Source organism: Vulpes vulpes, chromosome 5, assembly GCF_048418805.1.
Source record: "Vulpes vulpes isolate BD-2025 chromosome 5, VulVul3, whole genome shotgun sequence".
Classification (NCBI taxonomy): Eukaryota; Metazoa; Chordata; class Mammalia; order Carnivora; family Canidae; genus Vulpes; species Vulpes vulpes.
The window spans coordinates 58,236,754-58,260,858 of record NC_132784.1 but is presented as its reverse complement, the minus strand read 5'-3'; the positions used below and the strand labels follow the sequence as shown (position 1 = coordinate 58,260,858).

General features: G+C 53.6%; 1 protein-coding gene across 5 annotated transcripts in view; it reads right to left on the bottom strand.

Annotated features, from left to right (window-relative positions):
- Window positions 1-24,105, bottom strand: part of CTDP1 (CTD phosphatase subunit 1) — a 53,723-nt gene that overhangs the window by 20,169 nt on the left and 9,449 nt on the right. For 4 of the 5 annotated variants that reach the window (XM_025997778.2, XM_072758151.1, XM_025997780.2 and 1 more), the window contains exons 2-11: window positions 22,994-23,077; window positions 22,276-22,369; window positions 20,430-20,558; window positions 17,871-18,021; window positions 15,827-15,917; window positions 13,710-13,876; window positions 11,979-12,953; window positions 10,151-10,292; window positions 9,426-9,629; window positions 51-210 (exon numbers count right to left, since the gene is read on the bottom strand). In XM_025997778.2, the coding sequence (XP_025853563.1) occupies window positions 51-210; window positions 9,426-9,629; window positions 10,151-10,292; window positions 11,979-12,953; window positions 13,710-13,876; window positions 15,827-15,917; window positions 17,871-18,021; window positions 20,430-20,558; window positions 22,276-22,369; window positions 22,994-23,034 (2,154 nt within the window). In that variant the 5' untranslated portion in view covers window positions 23,035-23,077. The remainder of the gene's footprint in view (window positions 1-50; window positions 211-9,425; window positions 9,630-10,150; window positions 10,293-11,978; window positions 12,954-13,709; window positions 13,877-15,826; window positions 15,918-17,870; window positions 18,022-20,429; window positions 20,559-22,275; window positions 22,370-22,993; window positions 23,078-24,105) is intronic. The other variant, XR_012001602.1, reaches the window with a different exon arrangement.

Sequence of the window (24,105 nt, the reverse complement as noted above, 5' to 3'; positions counted from 1 at the left end):
GAGTACGGTCGGCGCCCTGCCCCCGGCGCGCTGGCGCCCGCGGGCCTCACCTCTTTGTCCATACTCTCTAAGTCCTCCTTACACAGCGTGTACAGCGGCATTGTCTCTGACATGCTGGGCTGTCGCTTCCGTCCACTGGGGCCGGGCTGCTCTCCGGGTCGGCTATCCGGCAGCTCTTGCGCAAGCATCTGCCGCGGCGGCTGAACCACTCTGAAATGAACGTCATAGGTCCCACGTGAGGAAAGTCACTTTGATGGACTCCTGACTCTTGGAGCAGGCACACAAACATACACAAACACAGCATTTTAGTTATAGGAGCCACCTGGTCGACAGCAGCACACGCGCCTTCTCAGAGCAGAGGCTTGGCGTCGCCGCAACCTTGCCCCTGGAAGCGAGCACCTACCTTCTCCTGCTGGCATAGCACCGCTGCACTGGGTCCCTTAGTTTTATAACCAAGGGCAAAAAGTGAAGCGCTAACGAACAATTTCCTAGAAAGCCGTAAGACTTTTTGTAAGATTTTATTTATGAATATTCTTGAATAACATGAGAGACAGAAAGAGATAGAGACAGAGGGATGCAGAGACACAGGCAGAGGGAGAAGCAGGCCCCATGTAGGGAGCCCGACGTGGGACTCCATCCTGGAACTTCGGGATCACGCCCCGAGCCAAAGGCAGACACTTCACTGCTGAACCACCCGGGCATCCCGAAAGCTGTAAGACTTGTAAAACAAGGCCAACAAACCTTTCTGTCTGTGCTCTGCGGAACCAAGAGAAGGTGCCCAGGGCTGAAGCCAGCCAGCTGTCCGCCGGAGGCAGGGCGTACCTCTCGGGATGGCATGCGCACAGTTCTGGGAAATGGTCAAACATTAACACGACAAACCAGCGAGCGTTTTCATAGTGCTCTGCCCTGGGGCCTGTCCCAGGCGGGGCGCCCTCCACGCACATGGCCTCTGCGTCCACCCCGAGCAGCTGTCCCCAGCAGTGGCTTGCTGGGCTCGGAGTCTGCACCACACCTCTGGCCCCACGGTCGTGGCCAGCCACAAGCACCCTCCCTGAGACATGGATGCTGATGCACGAAAACCTCAGGATTCTGAGAAAACATGCGGGTTTTCTGTCCAAACTCCAAAAGTGAAGAGCAGCAGCTGTGCTAGCAGCTGTGTACCCTCTGACAAAGTGACACCTCCCCCGACATCTGTGAGGGACCAGCACCCTGTGCTCCGCAGGGACACTACCACACCCGCTGACCGGCAGCCCCGATGTGGGAAAATAGCAGGTTCCTGAAGAACAAGGATGTCAGTCTTCCTTCAGAAAAGTGGGCTCAGTTCTAACCACAACCTGAAACGTGCGGACAGGGAACCCCAAGGGGCAGCTTCATCTCACAGAACGCTGCATCGGCCACCGTATCGAGGGCCCCTATGTCCCTTTACCAATGACACAGCACACTGGAGGCCACAGAATTTCTTCTTGTTTCCACCAAGGGGCAGAGCCACAATCGCAGAACAAGCCGCTCTTCTCCTTGACTGCTTGTCCACTTGGCAAACAAGCTATTTCATTAAAGATGTGTTACTGGGTTAACACATAACAGCTTATTGTTACTGTGAATGGCATGATGGAGGTCCCAGATGGTTCGGCTCCCAGTTCCCGCATCCAGCAGGGGGACTCTGGGGCAGCAAACCCCCAGGGCAAGAGCCCCTGCCCCGACACCAGGCTGCTTGTGCAGCTCCTCCAAACGGGACCATCCCTCCAAGAGGAAGTAAACCACAAAGAGATTCACTGTCTACTCTGAATCCCAAAGTTGACATCCATCCCAGGCAGGCAGGGGGGCCCTGGGGGCTCACTCTGAGACCCAGAGAAACACAGAGGACTGACAGAAGAGGGGGGGGGCAGGAAGAGGAGTGGGTAACACAGAACACTAACAGGCAGACATGGAGCCCCAAGGGCAGCCTGCTCTCTCCAGTCAGTGCTCTGATGCAGGCCACCACCCCAAGCTATGTCCCCCAGGCAGAGTCCTTGGAGACCATGGCAGGTGGGGCCCAGACAAGCACCCCACCTGCAGTAATGAGACCCCCGTTCCAGGCTGGGAGGTGTGAGTCAGATGTTCACCTTCACCCCGCGGTAACATGGACATCCCTCCTCCACGTCAGCGGTGACCCCGGGGGGCAGCCGGAGCCCCCACGGCCTGGCAGCAGCAGTGACACCCATACAGGTGCCAACGGAGGCCGAGTGTAGACGTGGATGTCTCCCCGTGCGCGAATGGGCCACGGTGTGTCCAGCAGAGAAGCCCAGCACCCGGTGGGAATAAGGCCCCGACTCTCACCATGTGATGTGAAGACGTCGGACTTCAATGGAAAATCACGCATCCTACCGAAAACCAGGAAGGCCCCCGGCTAAATGAGAAGGGCGGTGGGGAATGGCCACTCTGGGATCCAACGCGATGGTGAAGCATGCCTACACAAGGACTGCAAGCACATGTGACATAGGTAAGAAAACCCAGTGAAAAAGCAGAAGCTATTGGGGATCCCTGGGTGACTTGGCAGTTTAGTACCTGCCTTCTGCCTGGGGCGTGATCCTGGGGTCCCAGGATCAAGTCCTGCATTGGGCTCCCTGCATGGAGCCTGCTTCTCCCTCTGCCTATGTCTCTGCCTCTCTCATGAACGAATAAATAAAATCTTGAAAAAAAAAAAAAAAAAAGAAAAAGAAGAAGAAACAGAAGCTACGAAGAGCCAAGCAGAAGCTTCAGAACAGAAAACATTTTCATAGCCTCAATTTGAAAAAAACAGGTGGGATGGGCTCAACTTCACAATGGAGAGGACAGAGAACATGAGGTGTGACAAGAATTGCTCCACCTGAACAATGGGGAAAAGGGAGACTGGAAAGGGAAGAAGAACGTGCTTTCTGAACACGTGAGAGGACAGGATCCGATATTTGCGTCCCCGATCCCAGGAGGAGAAACAGGAAAAGTCCTCACAGAACTAGGGCCACAAATGTCCTAAATGTGGTGAAAGACGTTCAACTTTCTGATTCAAAATGTTGGGTGAAACCAAAAACGATATACCCCCAAACCCACGCTAGGACAGGTCATCAAGTTTATTCTTCAAGACAAGAACGAAAGCCTTGAAAACTGTGAGAAAAAGGTTCCTTGACCTACAAGAGAAGTAAAATTCCAGTGACAGGCCAAAGAGGAAACACCAACTGATATCACTACAGATAAAGCATCTGAGAAATTTAATACCCAGTCAGGATACAAACTTCCCAAAAACCAGGAAGAGGGGGAAACTCCTCCAACTTGGTAAAGAGCATCAAGAGAAAACCTAGAGCCAACATCCTATTGAAAGTGAAAAATGCAATGTTTTCACCTTAAAATCAAGAAAAGACAAAAATGTCTTTAGATCAAGGGAACAGACGGGAACCCAGAACTGACCCGCACAGATGTACCCATGACAGGTGACTCGGGCACCGAAGTGATGGACCGAGATGCCTTTTCAGCAAATAGGGTGGGGCAGAACCCACCTCCAACCCAAAACTCTCACACCTTGTGTGAAAACTCAGAATGGATCATGGCCTTAAATATAAAATGTAAAAGCTATGAAGCTTTTAGAACAAGACATGAGAGGAAACCGCTAGGATCTAGGAGCACACAAAGACTTCACAGACTTGACGCCAAATGCGTATTCATGAAAACTGCTAAGCAGAAACTAATTCATCAAAATCAAACACTTTTGCTTTGCCCAACTCTGTAAAGATGATGGAAAGCTACAGAATAAGAAAGTACCTTCCAGCCACACCATCCACAAAGAAACAGCACCTACATAAAAAACGTCAAACTCCACCAACCATCCAGCTCAGAAACGGCAGAGATACGCAGACACTTCGCTGCGGGGGTGCAGAGAAAGGGGGTCTGTTACAAAATCAGGCCCACACCCTGCATACAGTGGTCCCACCACTGGGCACTGGTCTGCACAAGTGCACGCAGCGGCAGGCTTATGTCCGTGTTGGCCCATGGCAGGCCACACCCAGGTGTCCTCCGGGGGTTCCCCTGGAACAACGCTGCTCGGCCGTGGGAGGTGGAACTGCAGACAGAGGGCCAGCTGTGGGCCGAGTGGGGGCCACGGACTACAAAAGCCTGTGAGCAGGGCACTGACCGAAGGCCAGGAGGGGCCAGGAGGGGGTGATTCTGTGTCCCCGACCCCATGGTGGGGAGGCTGGCCTGCAGGTCTGCACACTGCTATGGCCCAGCAACCTGGGGGAAGGGCACACAGGATCTCTCTCCGACTGCTCATATCTGCCTGCAACCTCAAAATAGAACTTGTAATTAAAAAAACGCACAAACATTCACAGCTAATGGCATATAGTAACCATGAAGTAAAGAATCAGAATCCTGAACTCTGTCCTTGCGGGGAAGCAAGCTCAGGCTGACAGTGTGGTGAGTTCCTGTGCCTCCCCAGGGTCCTGGCTGCTCCACTGCCCACCCCCGGACCAGGACCAGGACCAGGACCATCCTGAGGTCACTGCATGGGGAAGCCCGAGGTTTGGGCCCGGTCCTGTCCCTCCCAGCTTTACCCCCCAAGTGGGCGAGGTGTGTGGTTCCCCTCTCTTCCTTCTCTCACAGAGAAGTGCCCTTGTGCATGCAAGCACCGGGACAGCCCCCAGGGAGCCAGTACCCCCACCCAGAACGAGAAACACCAAAGCCAGAAGGACAGACACTCACGGTTCTCTGGGCCTCTCAAGTCAGACAAGCACACGGAAGGGCATCAGTGCTCTCTGCCCCAGGCACCCTGTCACAATGGGGCCTACCCAGGGTTCCGGGGTCAGAATGGGGCTGTGCCAGCACTCCCAGGCTCTACTTACTGCAGCCCTCGGCATGCAGGAGCAGGGGGACCAGAGCCTCGAGGAGCAGCTGGCGCAGACCTTGCAGCCTGCAGTTCCCAGGACATACCAGTGTGGACACCTCATATCTGTGAGGGCTGATGGGTGCAAACAGAGGTGGCCTGGAGGTGCCTGGGTGGCGGCATGTGGACAGGTGGATTAGGGACACGGGTGTATGGTACAACATGAAATCAAATAAATGGGAGCTCTCGCTCCAAACAGAAAGGGGGCCCTTATTCTGCCACAATGATGAATTGCAGGGGGTCTTTCCGCCTATTCAGGCGCCCATGAGAGTGTGCCCCAGGCCCTGCCCTCTTTCCTCTCAGTCCTGGACTGCTGCGGGGACAGGGGCTGCCCCTTTTGCATACATGGGTCATTTCTTTCGCTAGTTTTAGAACAGAGAGTTTCCTACACACAAGTCAGGAAGGAGATGACGCCTACCATCACAGTGGCGGGTTATTTGGAACGAGCCTCAGATGGCCCTGACGGGATAACCACTAGCCTGAGTTCATCGACGGTGCTAACATCTTCTGTATGCCTATGCAGCCTGGCAACAAGTCAATGAGTATTTTGGTGGAAATCATACTTCTAAGCTCACAACAAACAAACAAACAACAACAAAAATTGCATCAGAGCCACCTCCAAATAAACTACCATGCAAGTGTGTGATTTCCTCCAAAAAGACGGAGCTGAAAGGCTTGTTATTCTGTTCTCTCAAGCCGCCGTGCCACTATTCACAATAATCATACACATTTCTGAGCAAAGAGGTGGTAATCTGCTGTGAGTGTTCTATGTAAGGGCAGCACTCAGCTGTGTTCCAGAGCAGCCTATCACTGCAAGTGTTTCCAGACAACACTTAATTACTTCTCCCCCCCGCACTGCACAAACTCCTGACCTACTGCCACTTACTCCAGGCAAGCCTGAGTAATCCCCAAAGCATCTTTGAACCCAAGTTCTAAACATTCCAAATGTTTGTTCTTTATGCTTAAGAGAATTAACTCAAAGATTGGTGATCTAACTTTCAGTAGTAAGAAAAGCAGATTCTAAAAAGCAGGAATTGCTCACATAAACATCTGCACAGCACTGATTTTGTGATGGCTTTCGGTGACATAAGGTGACTGTAAGCTGACTTTAGTGCTCTGAGCGTGCTGGGGTTTTAATGCACAGCTTCACACACAGAGAGAATCCGAACCACATGATAGTCACGACAGCAGCGTAGAGCCTCACAGAGGAGGACCTAGTCCCCATGATGGAAGCCCATGTCATAAACCGCAGCACCGCTTCCCTCTCAGGCTGTCTGGGCCATGAGCATGGCACGGCGGCCTTGGGTGGGCTGCCAACTCTAGTCGACGAGCACAGACATGAGGGAGGGCTGTCTGCCCCACGATGACTTACGGAGGATGGCTGGGCCATCAGACCCAGTACCTGAGTCAGAAGCCCCAGATTCACTGCAGCCCCCGACCCCTGTCCCACAGGCCATGGTCCCCCTAAACCTGACCTGGGGCCACCATCCATCCACCCAGGGTGCAGGGACAGCATAGCACCCCTTGCTACCCTTCATGGCTCGGCTGCCTTGGCTGAGCCTGGCCTTGGGGACCCCCACATAGGGGGTCACAGCACTGCCCATGTGAGACAACAGGAAACCAGGGGACCCTCCTTGGGATGCTCCCCTCACCCCAACTGTATAAACACCTCTCCACAAGAACCATGAAGTGAGGAAGGAGGTCACCACAGTGCCCCTCAAGCCAGGGGTCCAAATGTCCACCTCCCGCCCACGATAGTACCTCTTCCCAGCATCCCACGAGCGTCTTGTACAAGCAGGAGCCACGACTCAGGAGGAAACGGGCAGCATCCCTGCAGGCTACCAGGGCTCCCACCAGCCCATCCCCTGGCGTCAGTGTCACAGAGGCTCCGCCCAGGACACCACCAATGGAGCCAAGCTTGCCTAGGCTCAGCATAGGACAAGCTGCACAAACCAGCTCTTCCAGCAGGAGGGACACGTGGCCCACTTCGCCAGCACCACGGGAACGGCAAGCCATACTCCCAGCCTCTGCCTGGCTCAGCACCTCATCTCTGCGCACCCTGGCCTGAACCGTATGCAGCTACAAGGGCTTTCGCAAGCAGCTGTCCCCGTGCACCTGCCAGCACCTGAGAAGTCAACTCTCACCTGGCCTGCGGTGACCCTCTTACCTCTTGTCGCCATCCCCCGCCCCACCTCCTCCATGGCTCACATCCTGCCAGGGGACCCAGACACTGCCCACCTTTCCATGCACGCACGCCGTCCACATGGCACCTGCTGCTGCCTCCTAATGTTCACCTCTGTCCATGGCCTGAGAGGTCTCAACAGCCTACTCTTTCTTACTCAGGTGATCATGCCTTCTTCAAAGGTCATAACCCTGCTGTACTTCTAGCAATTAAAACAACCTGCTTTCATCCTTCTGCTACATGTAAATACATTTGAGATACAAACTTGGCTTGTATCACATGGTAGCGTCTAATACCTAGGAGTATTGTAATTGTACTTTGTTAACATCAGCATCAATATTACCAGAATAACGTAAAATGTGTATTCTCACGCTACATGTACAAAACAGGTTTCTCTCTCTCTCTCTCTCTTTCTTTTAATTCTTTAGTTGTTTTTAGGTCATCTCTGCACTCAACATCAAGATCAAATTCATAATCTGAGATCGAGTTGCATGTTCTACTGAGCCAGTTAGATGTCCCTTCTCCTTGTTTTTTTAAAAACCTAACTACCATGCGCTCATCTAGTTTTCTACTATCCAGCCTGTATCACAGGTTATGGGACCTGAGGATCTGTTTCTCCCTGTTTTGGAGAAATTCCAGAGATGAAGTCCCCACATTGATCTGCCCCCGCCCTGGGACTGCGTACCGGTCCCAGCTCCTCCTCATTTCTGTTTCCAGACTGCACAGTTTTTTTTTTTTTTAAAGATTTTATTTATTTATTCATGAGAGACAGAGAGAGAGAGACAGGCAGAGACGCAGGCAAAGGGAGAAGTAGGATCCATGCAGGGAGCCCGATGTGGGACTCGATCCCAGGTCTCCAGGATCATGCCCCGGGCTGAAGGCTGCACAAAACCACTGAGCCAACCAGGCTGCCCGTCTGCACATTTTCTACTGTCTTCCAGTTAATCTTAGATTGGGATTTTTCAGTTCTGGAATATGCTTCTGTTGAGGCTACAAGCCTCTGCTGAAACCCTGTACCTCTCCCCCATTTGCCTGTCCCACATCATTGAGCAGTTACTCGAAAGGCCCTGCCCACTTCTCTGGGACTCCGTCCCAAGCCCCAGCCTGGCTTCGCTCCACCCAAGCCAGGCCTAGGAGAACGAGTCCAATAAAAGGTGTGTGCCACGTGCCACAGCCACACTTCAGGGGTGCGCTCTGAGGGGCATCGGTCAAGGGGGTAGGCAATCGTCTACACTCAAGCAGACTGAGTGCCCATGTCCTGTGCCTGACGGTCAGCACTGAGGTCACTGCCTAGGAGCGGTCTGCCAGCTGTTCTGGCCTCCCCGTTCCTGCCCAGCTCTCTCCCCCTGGAGCATCTGTTCACATCTGCCCCTACCTGGATAGCATCCCAGGTGCTGGGTTGGGGCGAGGCTCCCCTCATGCTGCCCTGGCCACCAAGAGCCCAGAGAAGCCAGCTGTCCGTCCCTAACAGCTCCAGGGCTATAGGTTCCTCACACTGCCGTGGCAGCCTCCGGCAAATTGGTGCCAGATACCTGTGTAACAGCCCCTGACACATACTTTGTCAGAAGCACCTCTACAACCTCCATTAATTATGACCTTGCCTCCACTCGGGCCCAGTGCCCACCCAGACCTCATGGGAATGGCTCCCTCGACCTGCTGCCTCCATTGACCTGGTCCGACACCTCACTCCCCAGAGCCTGGAGATGTGCATGTCCCTGTGGGTCCCTGGGGCAGCACTTTGCCACCCTGCCCAGCCACGGGCTCCCTTTAAACACAGTGTGCTCAGAACTGGGGTGAGCTCACCATCTTACACAACGTTTCAGCAATAAAAATAAACATTCATAACATAGAGAACGTGTCCTGAAATAAACGTCTACACACCTTTAGAGTAAGAGGGTAGAAGGCAGGACTGACCCAGCGAGGGCTCTCTCTCTCTCATGTTCCTGTTTCCAAGCAGCCACTGCCAGGCCCTCCCTCAGTCTGATCTGGGCCAGAAGTGGACGGGGTGCCACGAGTGGCCCAGCTGGCTCCTCCTCTTCCTGGGGTGTGTGTGTGTGTGTGTGCATCCATCTACACACTAAGTGCCTCCTCAGAGACAGCAATGGGTAAGTACGAGCACGTGAGCATGCCTGGCACATGCAGAACATCTCTCAGGCTGGAGCCCAGCCCTACTTGTTCCAGTGTTGGGGACCAAGACAGCACAGAATGTGCAAGAGGCCCGACACTTAAGTGGGTAAGGCCAGCCCCAACTTCATGTCCCGCTATCATAGCCTCTGGTCTGCTCTCAGTGAGCATGGCAGCATGAAGCGCTCGTGGGCACCCCTCTGCTGCATGGCAACTCGCAGGCGCATGTACCTGAAGGAGGAGTGCTCCGTGTGCACCGCCAGGGAGCCAGGGGGCCCAGGGCCCACAGCACCTTTCCGGATGAGCTTGCCCGTGTTGGCGTCATAGATGCGAACTTCCGGCCCTGGTTGGGTCCTGGGGTGGACGGGTGTCGGGTGGAACAAGGCAGTGGGAAGTGCACCCTGCCTGTCAGGAAAGGCTGCTGGGCCGTCTTCTCTGTGGGACCAGAACAAGAGCTGTGAGAAAGCGTGGAACAGGCTCAGGCCCAGCTGAAGGGCTGCAGATCAAGAGAGCAGACTGCTGCATGCCCATCCTGGAACCTCAGCCCGAGTCTGCGATCACTGCATCTCTGCTTCAGAATCTTAACCCTGAATACAAAGTCCGAACTCTGACAACAAGAAGAGTTTTCTGAAACTGTTCCCGAAAAAACAGGCAGCTCTCCCCCCAAACACACAGAGCGGGCCTTTCCCATAGCTCCACCTTGACCCCTTAGGCTCTGAGCACCCCTCGCTCTGGTCACTGTCTCCCGGCCACCAGCACCCCACAAAGCCTCAACATCGTTCCTGATGCTGCTCCAGGCCAGGAAGGAAATGCAGGCAAGCTAAGCCTTGCTGCTAAGGCCATTTGGCATAACTGGGAAAAAAAGCAACTGAGGTGGGGGTGACAACATTTTAGGACAATCTGGGGGTGGGAGTACCCATGGTGATGCGAAGGCAGGTAGCAGGCGAGGTGCTCACCTCTGCGCTCGGCCATAGTCGTCCCTGAGAGGGAAGAGCTGCTCCTCCACCCTGTCCCAGCGCTCCAGGCAGCTCCATAGCCAGTCAGGGTTGACCACATGCAGCTGCCCACACTCCTGGGCCTGGCGCACCTTCTCTGTGCCTGCAGAGAAATGACCTCCATCACTTCAGCCCGGGCCACAGGCATGTGGCAGCTGTGGACTGTTGAGTCGGGCTCTGAACCCTGCCTGAAACTGGAGACTTCATGGTGTCATGGGGTAGGGGGGAGGGTCGGGGTCGAGACCTGATGAAAGGCCACGGGGAGGGCAGGGATCTGACAACCACAGCACACCAACCAGCAGTCGCCCGTCCATTTCTGTGGGCAATTCCCATGGCCTGTGCCCTGCAAACAACTGCTTGGGACGTCTTCCCCATGACCACAAGCTCAGCATGTGCAAAGGCTCCATCACTGCTGTGGGCTCAGAATGCTGCACAGGTGCCTCTCTCAGTGCATCTTGTCTTGGTTTCTCTGCTGGATGCTCAGGGCCCCACCTAGCCCCGTCTGCCAAGGTCACCTGGTTACCACACTGTTACAGCCAGCTGACTCCTGAAAGGACAGCGGCCACAGTGGAGCCCAGGCAGGAGGCACCCTCAGGCTGGGCTATAAGCAGGCCGAGCAGAGGATGGGAGTGAGGCCTGGGTGTGCCCCTGGTGTGTACATGTCTGTTTCCTTGGAAAGACTCTTTAACAGCTGGTGAGGACCCCTGTCCCACCTACTGCAAGTGTAGCCTGCACTGTGCTGTGAGCAGGGGGGCAAAGGTCAGGCCAGCTACTGGCACTGTCAGTGGTGGGACCAGGCAGAGGGGAGGACAAGGGGCTGGGCACCCAGGCCGGGGTCTGAAGCCACAGGTAGAGGGGTGAGCCTGGCCACTCCTTCCAATGTGGAACTGCCTGAGTGTTGCCACAAGCTTGCATCTGTCTTCCAGTGAGAGTCTGCCCACATTTCACACCAACATGAAGCTTCTATTTGTTCCTTTATGCAAAAGGCACGTGGGACGTGATACACGTGGGATTAGGGTGAGGAGGCAGTGACCTGGAAGGCCTGGCTCCACAGGGGCATGCCTGGGAGGAGCAGGGCCGGGAGCAGCCAGGGACGGGCTGTGTCCAGGAAACACCGCACCACTGCTTGTGAGGACCACTTAAAAACAGTAATTGCTTAGTTTTTTGTTTTCCTAGCAACACTGTCTTAAGTGTTTGTTCCCGATCTGCCAGTTCCTAGGGGACTGTTTTCTTGGCTGAAATTCCAAGATTTCGGGGGGGGGGGGGCTTTCCTGCAATGACTTCAGTTTTACTTTCATAGCTTCAACCATTTAGGACGTATCTGGTTCCACTTGGAACCTTCATGCTCAGCCCCCAAGTCAGAGGCTCAGCCGACCACCTCCTGGGTACCTGGGCTCCAACACGAACTCCCCACCCTGCTCTGCACCCCACCATGTGCACCTCCGACTCCAGGCGGAGGAGACTGACGACACAGAGCACACGGCAGCAGCACACTAACAAACTCAAAGGTGCCGCGCCCATGCTGAGTGATGCCCATGGACAGCACCTGCCCAGCACTTGCCCACATAGACCCCCACACAGGCAGACACAGAAGTCACAACGTCACCAACATATAATCATGAGGGGATGCTCACAAGGATGATGCTTATGAAAACTGCACAAGTGGAAGAAGTAGCCATGCCCTCTCAGAGCCGCTGTGTCAGGCGGTGCAGACCCACCCTGCCGGGAGGTCTTCTCTGTGTCCTCCCCACCTAGGCAAGAAGGAGAGTGGGGGCACCGGTGCACTTACCTGCACGTGCCGCGATCAGGTGGGTGGCCCTGTCGGGGTTGTCAGGGTCCAGCACTAGCTGAGTGAGGATCTTGGCTCCAAGGGCCGTGGCATGGTAATGCTCCCGTGTCTTCTCAATCGGAAAATTTGTTGGGTGTAGCCCACTAAATATTATGGCAACGTCTGCCAGCACTCTGCTCTTGAGCTCTGGGACGATCTTCCTTATGTCGGGGGCTTCCTGGCTGTCCCCACGGAGGTACCGGTCATATTTGGCATAGTAGTCGGAATGCACTCGGGCAAGGATCTCCTCCAGGTAGACCAAGTGGTCGTCCTCGTCCCCGTCGTCCTCGTCATCTTCCTCTTCCTCCACGCTCTGGTCCAGAGACTCGCCCGCCGTGATGCCGGACTGCTCGCTGTTCTGCGACTCCGTCTCGGCTTCCTTCCTGTCCGCGGAGCCACCGGCCAGCCCGCACAGGCCGTCCCGCTCGCCCTCCTCCTGCGCATCTGGGGCTGACTCTGCACATGGACTCGCTCCTGTGGGCCTCTCCCCTCCTGGGCCACAGGGGCCGCCCCGCTGTGCCGCCTTTCCTGCATCTCGTGCTCCTTGAGGCCTTTCTAGGCTTTTCCCCTCCCCGCTTTCACCATCAGATGACTGGGCGTCTGATTCGCTGTCGCTGGAGAGGTCAAAGTCTAGGTCACCACTGGCCATGCCCTGAGCAGGTCTCTTTTCCGGCAATGTCCGACCATGCTGCTGAGCACAGGCGGGGGGCCCCTTGCCATCAGCCAAGGGGCCACGGGTGGTGGGCCGGGCTCCTCTCTCTTCCTCCTGCCCAGGCAGGGGCCAGTCCCCTCGTGGAGAGGCGCCCCCATTGAGCTCCCTCATGGGCTTCCCAAGGCCATTACTTTGCTCAACCCCAGAAACCTGCCGTCCTTCCTCGATCTCCCTGATGGACGGAGCTTGTTCTGGGCCATCAGCACCTCTTGAAGACTGATTTACTGCAGGTGTGCACAAAACAAAGGGTGACTGTTACATAACATCCAACATGAACCCCCTGTCCCATCCCCTGTGTTTGTCTCCAGACCTGGGCTCAGCAAACTGCAGCTGTGAAGGCAAATGTTTAGGTTTCTGGCCACAGATGGTCACTGTGTTTTGGTTTTCACAACTGGTTAAATGTGTACAGGACGCTCTAGTCTCCCATGCTGTGGGTGGACACCCTGCGGGAGGCCTCGTGACTACAGCAGTCACTGTAGGCTTCAAACATCGTGTCTACAAACTAAAGATCATCAGAAACACTTCACACCAAAACTTTACATTTTCTTCAGACAGACTCTGGCTTCACACTTGCCCAATAGGTTAAGCTGTGTGGCTCCCTGCAGGCTCTGGGCCAATGCACAGTGCCAACCACCAGCTTGCTGGAGCTGCTCCACCCCACAGCTCACTCTTTCCAAGGATCACGATGGCCAAATTCCCAATGTCCTGCTTATCTTTTAAGAGAAACCAGTATGACAGGGAGGATTCAAATATAATGAATTAAGCTAATTCTTTCATCTTTATTCAATTGGGAAAACACTTAGATCAGTACTATTTAAAAAGAAAACCCCAAGTGAGAACCAAACATTGTGCTTTTCATTATTTTATCACGAACACAGACAGGCAGCTCTGTAAGTACTGAAATACAAAGGAACAGAAACAAAGTGAGCCTTTGATGGCAGCTGCCAACAGGGGCTGCTGGGCAGTAGGCCTTCACCCACCTTTCCTTCTTGCCTGGGACTCCCGAGACCCAGAGGGAGCGTTGATGTCTCCTATGCCCTGGAAGTAGACGTATTTCTTCACGGTGATCAGATTGGGGGCAAACTTCCAGACATCTTCTCGATCATCAATGATGCAGACCATTGAGTCTCCACAGGGAAAGAGATTTCTAGAAGTAAAAACGTACCAGAACTAGCATATTTTGCAAGAAAATAATCTGTTAGAAGTCATGACAATCTTTTCCAGGCAGCAAGCAGATTATGGATTAGACAGAAACAGATGGGAATGACACCGAGGGACTTTGTTTAGCTCATATTTAAACTCTCAAAGTTTCCAGACAAAGCAACGTTAAAATAACTCAGCTTTCTCCACTGTCTCTGATACTCCTTAAGGCAGGAACCAGCACATGTTCCTTATGGAGCCACAGTGTGGAGTTTAGAGTGTGGGGGCTGTGTCCATGTTCTGGGAAGCTGGCACACAAATGGTCGTGTCCCAGGACATTTACAAATACAGGTGACAAGCCTGTGAGCCAGTCTGCAGACTTCTGCTTCACAGCTGAGGGTTTTCAGGTAATGGGGGGAAGAGACATGACCATATATCTCCACCGTGAGAAATAAACCATGGTTTCCTGCAGTGCACCTACGTGCTCTCAAGTCCAAGAATGCTATTAGAATATACAGGGTCAACAGAAACATTAGCGAGGGTTCGCCATGGGACAGACGCGGGCACGCTCTGTTACCCGCACACAGGCTTGTAAATTCTATTTCTATCTACAATTCTGGGATTCAGACAGGCTGGTAGCATTCAAAATCCAAAACGGATTTCTTCTTGGATCTGGAAATAACCCTGGGAGGACTGCCGGCCCCTGCTGATGGCTAGTTGCTAATGGCTACAACTACCCAGGAAAACATGTTCATGTGTCCAAAATTAGTATCTCCTGAGTCTGTTTCCCACAGGTAAATAAAAGGCAGCTAAAATAACTTGCACAGTCGAAATTTTCTGGCATATTGACTCCAGATGAGGGAGATAAAAACTAGGAAGAGCCCCATTGCCTGTACCTATACAAGCCACATAACCTGTGCCTGCCGGGGAACAGTCCGCTCCCCTATGGCGTTCTCACTGGGGGTAGGTAGCTTCTCCCTGAATCTAGATCCACTAGATGGATCTGTCTTCATCACTGATCACCGTGACAGTAACTAGGACACACGAGGTTGGTTTCTGAAGCAAGTACTTTCACGTTCTCCTCTGGGTTCCTACGGCCTTGTGTGCCCACACCCTAAATCTGAAACAGGAAACGCTGGACAAGGACGACCAACACCAGCCAAAGCCAGGGCCCCAGTGTAACTGCCCAAATATCCTCAGGGACCAATGTGCATGAAAACTAGTGTACCCTACGGGAGGGAGGGAGTGTGTGTGGGGAGATGGATGGACTACCTTTCTGGGTAGAAATGGGAAAATTCCTTGCACAGAGTGAACAAGAAATTTCCAAACATGTACAAGAGCCTGTGGATTGGGGGTGGGAGCACCCTACTGTGAAAGCAGGGCAGGCAGGGGCAGCGGGTGCTGGACAGGAATGTAACCAGGGCAGATGGGATGGTGACAGATCTGGGAGTGAGCCAGCAGGATTAGTGCATGCACACTCCTAGGGAAACAACCATGAGACACCAGCACCAAGTTCTTGGAGGAGCTCTGGGTCCCTTTGCTCGTCACCTCCCACTCTGCCCTGCCCTAGCCCTGATCTCAGCACCCCTTCCTCAGACCCTGGGGGAGCCCACCGCTGCCTGGATGCTTGGGGATCTGAAGGGGAAGAGGCTGGGCGACAAGACAGCAGGGTTTCTTTGCGCTGTGAAGATAAAGCCAGAAGCAGGAAGAATAAACACAGAAGGGGATGCCTTGGGGGGGCTCAGTGGTTGAGCGTTTGCCTTTGGCTCAGGGTGTCACCCTGGGGTCCTAGGATCAAGTCCCCCACCAGGCTCCCCATAGGGAGCCTGCTTCTCCCTCTCCCTATGTCTCATGAATAAGATCTTAAAAAAACAAAAACAAAAACAAAAAAAAACAGAATTACTGGATTACCAGCCTGATGCACTTTCTGCCTCAATGAACACAGCCAAGTACATACCTGAGGTTCCCTGTTTTAGAAAACGGGTCAATACATTCGTCCCTTGATAATATTCGATGAGAAAAAAGCTTCTTCTCAGGGTCTAAAAAGCCTATGAAAAGAAAACAGAACAATGGTGAGACATATGACCAGACCAGCCGATATTTTCCCCCAGGGAGCTTGCAGTCTTGGGCAATGGACACATGAGCACATGATTTCTGCCCAGCATGTTCCATGAGGGGCTCTGGTTGCCAGCGCATGCAGCTTCCCTATGCCTTCGGCTGTCTGCACCAGGCACCTGGGCAGCCTGTCTCCCTCACAGACATGTTTACCATGTTTGCTGGAGATCTTTTTACGGTTTGTCCTGTTGGCTCTGTGAACGCATGGCTGTCAGGAGGCACGCTGAGCAGGGAAGCCTCCCGTCCCCCTCCTCCAGGGCCACCTCTGGTGTTCACATCTGTGGGGCTTCCCCCCGTCATCAGCAGGTGCTAACAGAGAACACGCACTCTGAGGGGAAATATTCCCAACATACGTTCCCCTAAATAAACACACGGATCCTATACCGATGCTGATGCCACTGGGCAGCTAAACCTGAAGCTCACTCACAGAACTGTCTCTACAATAAAATAAACGAAAAGCACCCCAGGCTCTTCATTGTTCTATCGTTCTAACAAAAATAGGTCTATCTAACTTATACTAAAAATACATGTTCTGTGAAAATGACAACTTTCAAAACAAAGTGGACAGAAAGAGGAATCTGTAGAAACCATAGCAGGGCCCCCAGCTGCCCTGTCAACAATCACGTCCACCCCTGGCACCAAGCTCGATTCTCCTGCGCCAGGGCTTTTCTGAGCCAGTGACCTGCCCTCTGAAGGCCCACCCGACTCACAGCCCCGTGGGGCACTTGTCCTGGGGGCCATGGGCTTCCTCCCAAATCTACTATGTGTGACGCTGTGGTCAACGCTGGAGGCGGCCACCTGGTGGCTGTGGGACCCCTGGCCTGCCATGTGTCTGGACATGTAGGGACATGAGGATCCTAAGGTACAAAGCACAGCCTGAAAGGGGGAGGAGGCAGACCGCCCAAGGGCCCCTGGGAATGTCCTCTCAACCTCCAGGGGCACCCCATCCTGGCCCTCCTATCAGAATCAGTGGTATCTTCACTACCCTGTAGGCCCTGTTGACCGAGATTTAGAGACGCCACGGCTCTGGAGGCGAAGGCCCAAGTCACCCGGCGGCCAGGAGGCAAAGCCCAAAGGGTGCACACGAGTTCCATGGAGTGATGACACCACGTTCAAATCACATTCCCAGCAGCCGCTCGACAAAGGCAAATAGAGTGACTTCAGTTACACAACAAGGGAACCTTGACGCATGGGTGTCATGCTCAGGATTAAAATTTCCTACAAAGGTAACATGTTAAATGGGGATTCAAAAGAACGTTTCCATTGACAAACGTCAGGACTAACCTGCAAAAACACTTCTACTTAGAAGTACTTAATCTGGCCACCCCGTAACAAAGAAGGAGGTGCCGGGACCACACTGTAATGCAGGCACCAACGTCCACAGATAGAGTGGACCAGAGCCCAGCGGTCCCTGGGTGGAGCCGCCGCCGGTGTGCAATGCCTTGTGGCCCAGGAAGGCCTGTGCACACATGCCGCACCAGTGTGGCCAGCCCAGAGCCATCACATTATTCACTCACAAATGAGATGTGTGCTGCCTGCACTTGAGGAGTTAAGGACGGACACTAGCAATGTGGCTCCAGGGGCACTTCCAAACCAATTAATAAAAAAAACTTTAAGCTCAGAGAGCCAGTTTCTACTCTTCTGCCTACTTGCAGTCCTGAGCAACTTTCAAACAGGCTTGCAGTGTGCTCCTCACCAGAGCCCAAGCGGCCCACCCATCTGGGGAAGCAATAGCTCGCTCTGAGACGGAGTCAACTTTGGCAGAGCTGGATTTTCCCCTCCATCTTTAAGGGTGTCACCAAAAGAAAGAAATAACCCAAACCCATATGGACAATGTGCGGTTAACTCACGATTGAGGACGGGTGACTAAGGACCGGACCACCCACCTGCAATGGTGTGGGCATACAGCCGGCTCCCAAAGGTGAAGACATGAAGCTCGTACAGCCTGGCAATCTTCTCCAGGAACTCCCTGCAGTGGGGACGCACGCGGGTGTGCAGCATTGGCTCGCCCCGGCCCAGCTGGAAGTGGAAGATGCCCTGGAAGGATACACATGTCTGGTGAGAAGGCAGGAGCCCCCCACAAGACCCCTCCAGACAGTGCCAGACAGTGACCCCTCCAGGCAGGTTTAGTGCCGCCTGCAGCCTGGGGTGTGATCCTGGATTTCCAGGATTTCCGCATCAGGCTTCCTGCATGGGGCCTGCTTCTCCCTCTGCCTGTGTCTCTGCCTCTCTCTCTCTGAATGAATGAATAAATAAATAAATCTTTAAAAAAAAAAAAAAAAACCATATCAAGTATGTTTCCCCACCCCTGAGCCTGTACCCACATCCCTGTTGAAGCCCACGGTAACTACCGTCAGGGCGGCCACCCACCCATGGGACTTTCACATAACCAACACCCCAGAAACCACCTACGAGGACTGTACCACCTTAGTTGGTTCAGGGACCCCATTATCACAGGCTGCAGCGATGTCACCAGATCTTTGTGCTATTTTGTCTGTGGCCTTTTTCTGATAAGGGATAAAGCAAGTGTCCCTGAGTGAAGACATGCGTGTCTCCGGTTCCTCAAACACTAACCCCTGTGGAGTAACAGAGCCACAGCAGGTGAGACCCACTGAAGGGACAAACCACGCAACTTAGCCTAGATCACTGACTGTTTCAAGATGCAGGTTAACTTACAAACAGCACCAAAGCTGACGTAGTATTCCAAAGCCCCAAAGTAGACACGGAACATTAGTAATACCAACCTGCTTAGATGCGATTAATACATGAATTAGTTTACTTTCCTAAGGAAGCTAAACTTTGATCTTCTTAATCCTGTTTAACATTAATTTCCTTGGTAAAAACACTCTGAACTAAAAAAAAAAAATAAAGTAAGTGACCTTGGTCCTAATTAACTTTTTGATAGCCCTACTCTAATCAAACCTGGCAGCAGATGTTAAAACATCTGTTAGTACAGAATTCTAGAATCACATTCCCTTATTCCACAGGTGCAACAGAAACATCCTTACAAACACAAGTCTGGATCTCTAAAGTTGGGAGTTAAATGCATCTTTCTAGATGTCACTGGCAGGTGGGTGAGCACCTGAGTGCCAGTGGGAGCCCAATGGGAGCCAGGCCTGTGGGTGAGCCGTGAGCAGAGGGGAGAATGGAACCCACCATGGCCAGCTGAAGCTGAGGCCTGTCCACACAGGCAGGGGCGGGGGCGGGGGTCTTCAGCTTGTAGATCACACAAGCTGAGGAAACAGGCACGTCACAACCAGTCCAAACGTTTATGAAACTAATTAAAAGTGCCAACTTCAAAGGCACAACAAAAACCCCAGCCAGTTGTGAAATAGACACATGGCCACATCCGTGCGGCAAGTATCTCTTTACACAGAGTCCCCCTGACTCTCAGACACTCAGGAAGCAGAACAGCTGTTAGGAATGAAACGACCTCATGTCGCTCCCACACATGAATGATCTCCCGATATGACAAACAGCACACACAGCTTTTAGGGAGACAGGACTAAACCTCAGCGAGAATGAATCCATGGCACACTGCAGCTCTGAGAGGAGCCCCTGCTGCCTGCAGTGTGCGGTGAGGGAGGAGACCCCCAGTGCCTGCGGGACTGAGGGAGAGGGTCCACATGGATGCTGCACTGCCGAGGCTCTTTACGAAGCCAAACTTCCTGCAGGCCATGTCAGTAACACAACCCTGAGACACACTGCTTCCACCAGATGCTGGGCCCAAACCTCTCCTGTTCCTATGTTCCCAGCCACGGGCCTGGCCTTGGCACTCTCCTCAGAGGCCTTCCTACAGGCTCTGCCATAGTTAGGAACCGCTAACCGCAGATGCTGACGACCTGACGTCTTACAGTCTACGCATCGATGGCCCAACAGCTAAGAATTCTACAAACTGAGGGCTCCCGTGTTGGCAAGGCCTCATTAGTCAATGACAGGATCGGCCAGTCCAGCCTTCAGAGAGCTATGTGTCAGTGGGCACTATTACATGCCTCCTCAAGGTGCCTGAAGAAATCTGGCTTCTCAGGGTCCATGTCACACAAAGAGGTGGGATGTGGCAACAGTTTTAACTGAGATAAGGGTCCATTTTCAACCCTTTATTTTTCTCTGAAAACTTCATTTCCCTGGAGAACCCCAGCCTTCATTTGCCGTCTCTTGAGTCCAGATCCAGGACCCACCTGTACCCCTACCTTCAATGCTTCAGAGATTCCTAGAGGTTCCTAACACCAGCTCCTTGTCCCCACCCAGACTGTGTCTCCTTGGCTGCCAACACCACTGCCTGCCACTGGGCCTCAAGGCTTCCAGGTCCCGAGCCCTAAAGGGAGCCAGGAGGCGGGAGCATGCTTTGATGCCTCCCAGTGAGACCCAGCTTGGGGAAACCACCCCAGACACATGGGCCTTGGGCTCCGGCCCCTCCTCACCAGCCCGGCCCAGGAAGCGCTCACTTTGTTCGACATCTGCTGGCAGTGCTGCTCGGTTGTGTGGATCAGCGTCTGGTCCAAGTCCACCATGAGCACCAGCTTTCTGTTTCGATGTAGACGCTGTTGGTCTTCCCTTCCCAGCTGCTCAGCTTGCTGAAGTTAAAATAAAAAGGAAGATTCTGACGTAAGTATATCTGGACCCAAAACCAAATCCAATTTTGTTAGTCAAACAAACGCAGTTGAGGTGTTGGCTGCTGCCCTCTGCACCATGCGAGCAGCCCCATTGCGCTCACACAGCACAGGGAGCCACACGGCCTGCTCCATGGCCACCCGAGCTGCTTCTGTTTGGTCCCAACTACTGAAGACATGATTTGTGATCTAATTCTATAACGTAACATGTTAACTCATGAAAAAGGAGATGAAAAGAAAGCTGTGTCCATAAAGGTTTTATGGGATGCCACGAGCTGTAAAATGGAGGGAGGAGGGCAGCCAACTGAGGAGCAACAGGCAGGTGGCAAGGGTGTGGCACACCTCTCGCCATGCTTGGAGGCACCACCCCCCGTGGGACAGACCCGGGGGCGGGGGGAGGTCCTGGAGATGGCGGGCACGCAGTGGTGTCTGGGGCCAGCGCAGGGCCAGCACGGAGCATCCTCTGGGAAGGGGCCTTGGGCTGCGCATTGCTTATGCCTCCTTGGCTCAGTTCCTGTTTTTATAGACAAACCCCTGGTCCTGATCAGCCAGCTATAGGACTGCGACGTCCAGCCCTGGAAGGGCTGTGCACACAGGCCAGCGATAATCTGTCATGGCAGCAACAATGGGGGACATTTTCTTCTCTTTTTATCTGACTTCCCAGTTCTGTCTGTCTCACTCATTCACACGCTTTTTTTTTAATTTTTAATTTTTAAAAATTTTTAAAAAGATTTATGATAGACGTAGAGAGAGGCAGAGACACAGGAGGAGGGAGAAGCAGGCTCCCTCGGATGCAGGAAGCCCGATGCGGGACTCAATCCCGGGACTCCAGGATCGCACCCTGGGCCAAAGGCAGGCGCTAAACTGATCAGCCACCCAGGGATCCCCCATACACTCTTAAATACTTACATTTGGCTTAAAATTCAGGAAAGCCAGGATCCTGTATCTGACATGTCTTTCCCACAAAAAATAGAGCCGGTATGTAACATTCAAGAGCACAAATCTGGTAAAACTAATGCTGAAACTGTCTCACCTACTTACAATAACAGGTGCTTGCCCTGCCTCCCCATCACAGGAGAAGCTCCGTCCTCATACCCCTCCCTCACCCGGCCCCTGAATACAAGGTGTCAGGATGCCTCTGACCAGCAATGCCCACGAGACCCTGGACACGGGGGAGAAGTAAACAGGGTTCCAAGTACATATACCTGCCCCACCCCAGAGAAGCACTGCCCTGCCAAGCCTTTCCATGAGGACGCGCACAGCGCATGTCTTTTCCTTCTACACCACGTCCACTCCGCCAGCACTGCCTGCTGCAAGTACTTCTCACCACCTGCTACTGCCTGCCCCCCCACCCTAACACTCTTCTTCACACGGCAGCACGCACAATGCCTTCCTGTCCATCAGCCTCCTGTTCTGCGCCAGGGAGACCACACGGCCACAACACCCCTTGGGGCCGGCACCTCCCTAGTGGGCAGAACCCTCTGGCAAAGATAGAAACTGCAGGTGGGCCACCCAGTGCACACAGACCACCTGTCTCAGCAGTGGCTATCCCAGAAACCATCACAGCGACAGACCTGGTACCTTCCTCAGCCAGCCTCTGCGTAGAGAGAGGCCCACGGATGCTCCTTGCTGTTCCCAGGAAATGTTCTGACACTTAGCCTCTGCCAGAGGCAGGACTTACCTCAGAGCTCACCATCAGCTCCGGGACGCTGTGCACCATGGACACAGTGGCTGTGGACAGAGGGACCTGCTGCTGCCCGTTCTTACTCTGCAGCCTGCGGGCATGAGAAGGCACACGGAGATGAACACACTGAAGAACTATACCCAGAACGCACACAGGACGTCAGGGCACGATTTTAATTGACACGCAGGGGAAGTTCACGGCCAGCACAGTGCAGTTTCATTCTGCCCACAGCTGCTGAAACGGCTGACGTCTGAGAACAGATGGGAAAGTTCTCACAGACATCTCCTGGAAATGAACTGTGATGGCCGCACTGAAACAGTGGCCCCAAAACATGAAAGCCCCCGAAACAGGACAGTCCATGCTGCTCAGCAAGTCTACCGAGGGTGACCGCCTGCCACAGGTGGAAAAGGAGCCCAGGAACGAGGTGGGGGGACCTGAAGGGGACCCGGGAGCAGTAAGGTGTGGGCTGATCACAGATGTGCCGTTTGCCTGGCTAAAAGGAGAGCAAACCGACCACACGGGGGTGAGTATCAGACCTCTCCGGTGCCTTCGGAACTTATGGAAACAAAACCAGAAAGAACACCTCCCTGGGAGATGGACCTAAGTCGCCAGATAAGGAGGGTGCCATAAGAGGTGGAGGCTCCTGGAACCCGTAGGTCACCCCATCTCAAATGCCCAGAGGCCCCGCCCCCCAGCCCGAGGGGCCAGTACTTACTGGGTTAGGTCCTGGCCGCACTCAGCACACAGGCCTTTCATGACAACCGGGTGGCTACATCCTTCCAACCGTACCAGAACCGCCCTAGAATAGAGATGAAAATGGTCCCACATTAGGGAAGGAGAGAAGTACAACCCCTCGATTCCACATAACCCCAGGGAGCATATAGACCTCCAGGTCCCACACTGGTTCTCCCAGTGACTTCTAGCTCCCTCCCGGCAGGTGGCACTGCCCAGCAGGGCCCTGCCCCTGGCTGTGAAGCAGAGGGGCTTCTCACCCACGCATCTCTCTCATGCAAACACAACAGAACCACATATGCTGCAGCTGGAGGAACCAGGGACGTCCTGGCAGGAGAGGGGACTTGGGATGCTCACGAGCCCCTCTAACACTTCCGATAAATTATAAACACAGAAGCTGCTGTTAACACAGCAAGGAGCAACCTGGGATAACACTGATAAATGTTGTCTCCCATGTAGCGTCCCCAGTCCACAGAGAAGCTATGAGTCACAGACATTTTTCTGATAGAACTATAATTATATTTCTGGTTTTTACCAACACAGAAATGGCAATTTCCTTTGTATGCTTGTATCAAACCCTGGTCCCAAGTAGGGCAAGTGGCATACAAAACTAAAGGCTGAGTGGTCGGAGTTCCACGGCCCTGTAACTCAGTGCCACGGGGGTCTGCGGATCCCACTGAGCCTCATCTAGACCTGGGCCCAAGAGCACCCGTCAGGCCAGTGTCTGCGAAGTAGGACCTTGCTGGGTGCATCCTCACAAAGGCCACAGAGCACACGGACACCCTGAGGCCCGAGAGTTGGCTGACCACTGAGTGCCACGCACAGAATGGATGGCCACACACTTTTCCTTCCTTAGCCACACTGCCTCAGAGCTCTGGACCACAAAGGACTTCCATGGGCTGAGGTACCAAATGGGTACCCCGTACCAAGGGCCCCTTTACTCCTTTCCCATCTTGGACACTCACAACCAGGCATTCAGTACTCCAATGGCTGGGCCCAGACTTGCTACCCTGTGTTCACAGCCCATGCTTGACCCCAAACCATAGTGCTGGTAGGTGGCAGGTGCTGGTGCTCTTTAGGGATGTGCTCTGCCAC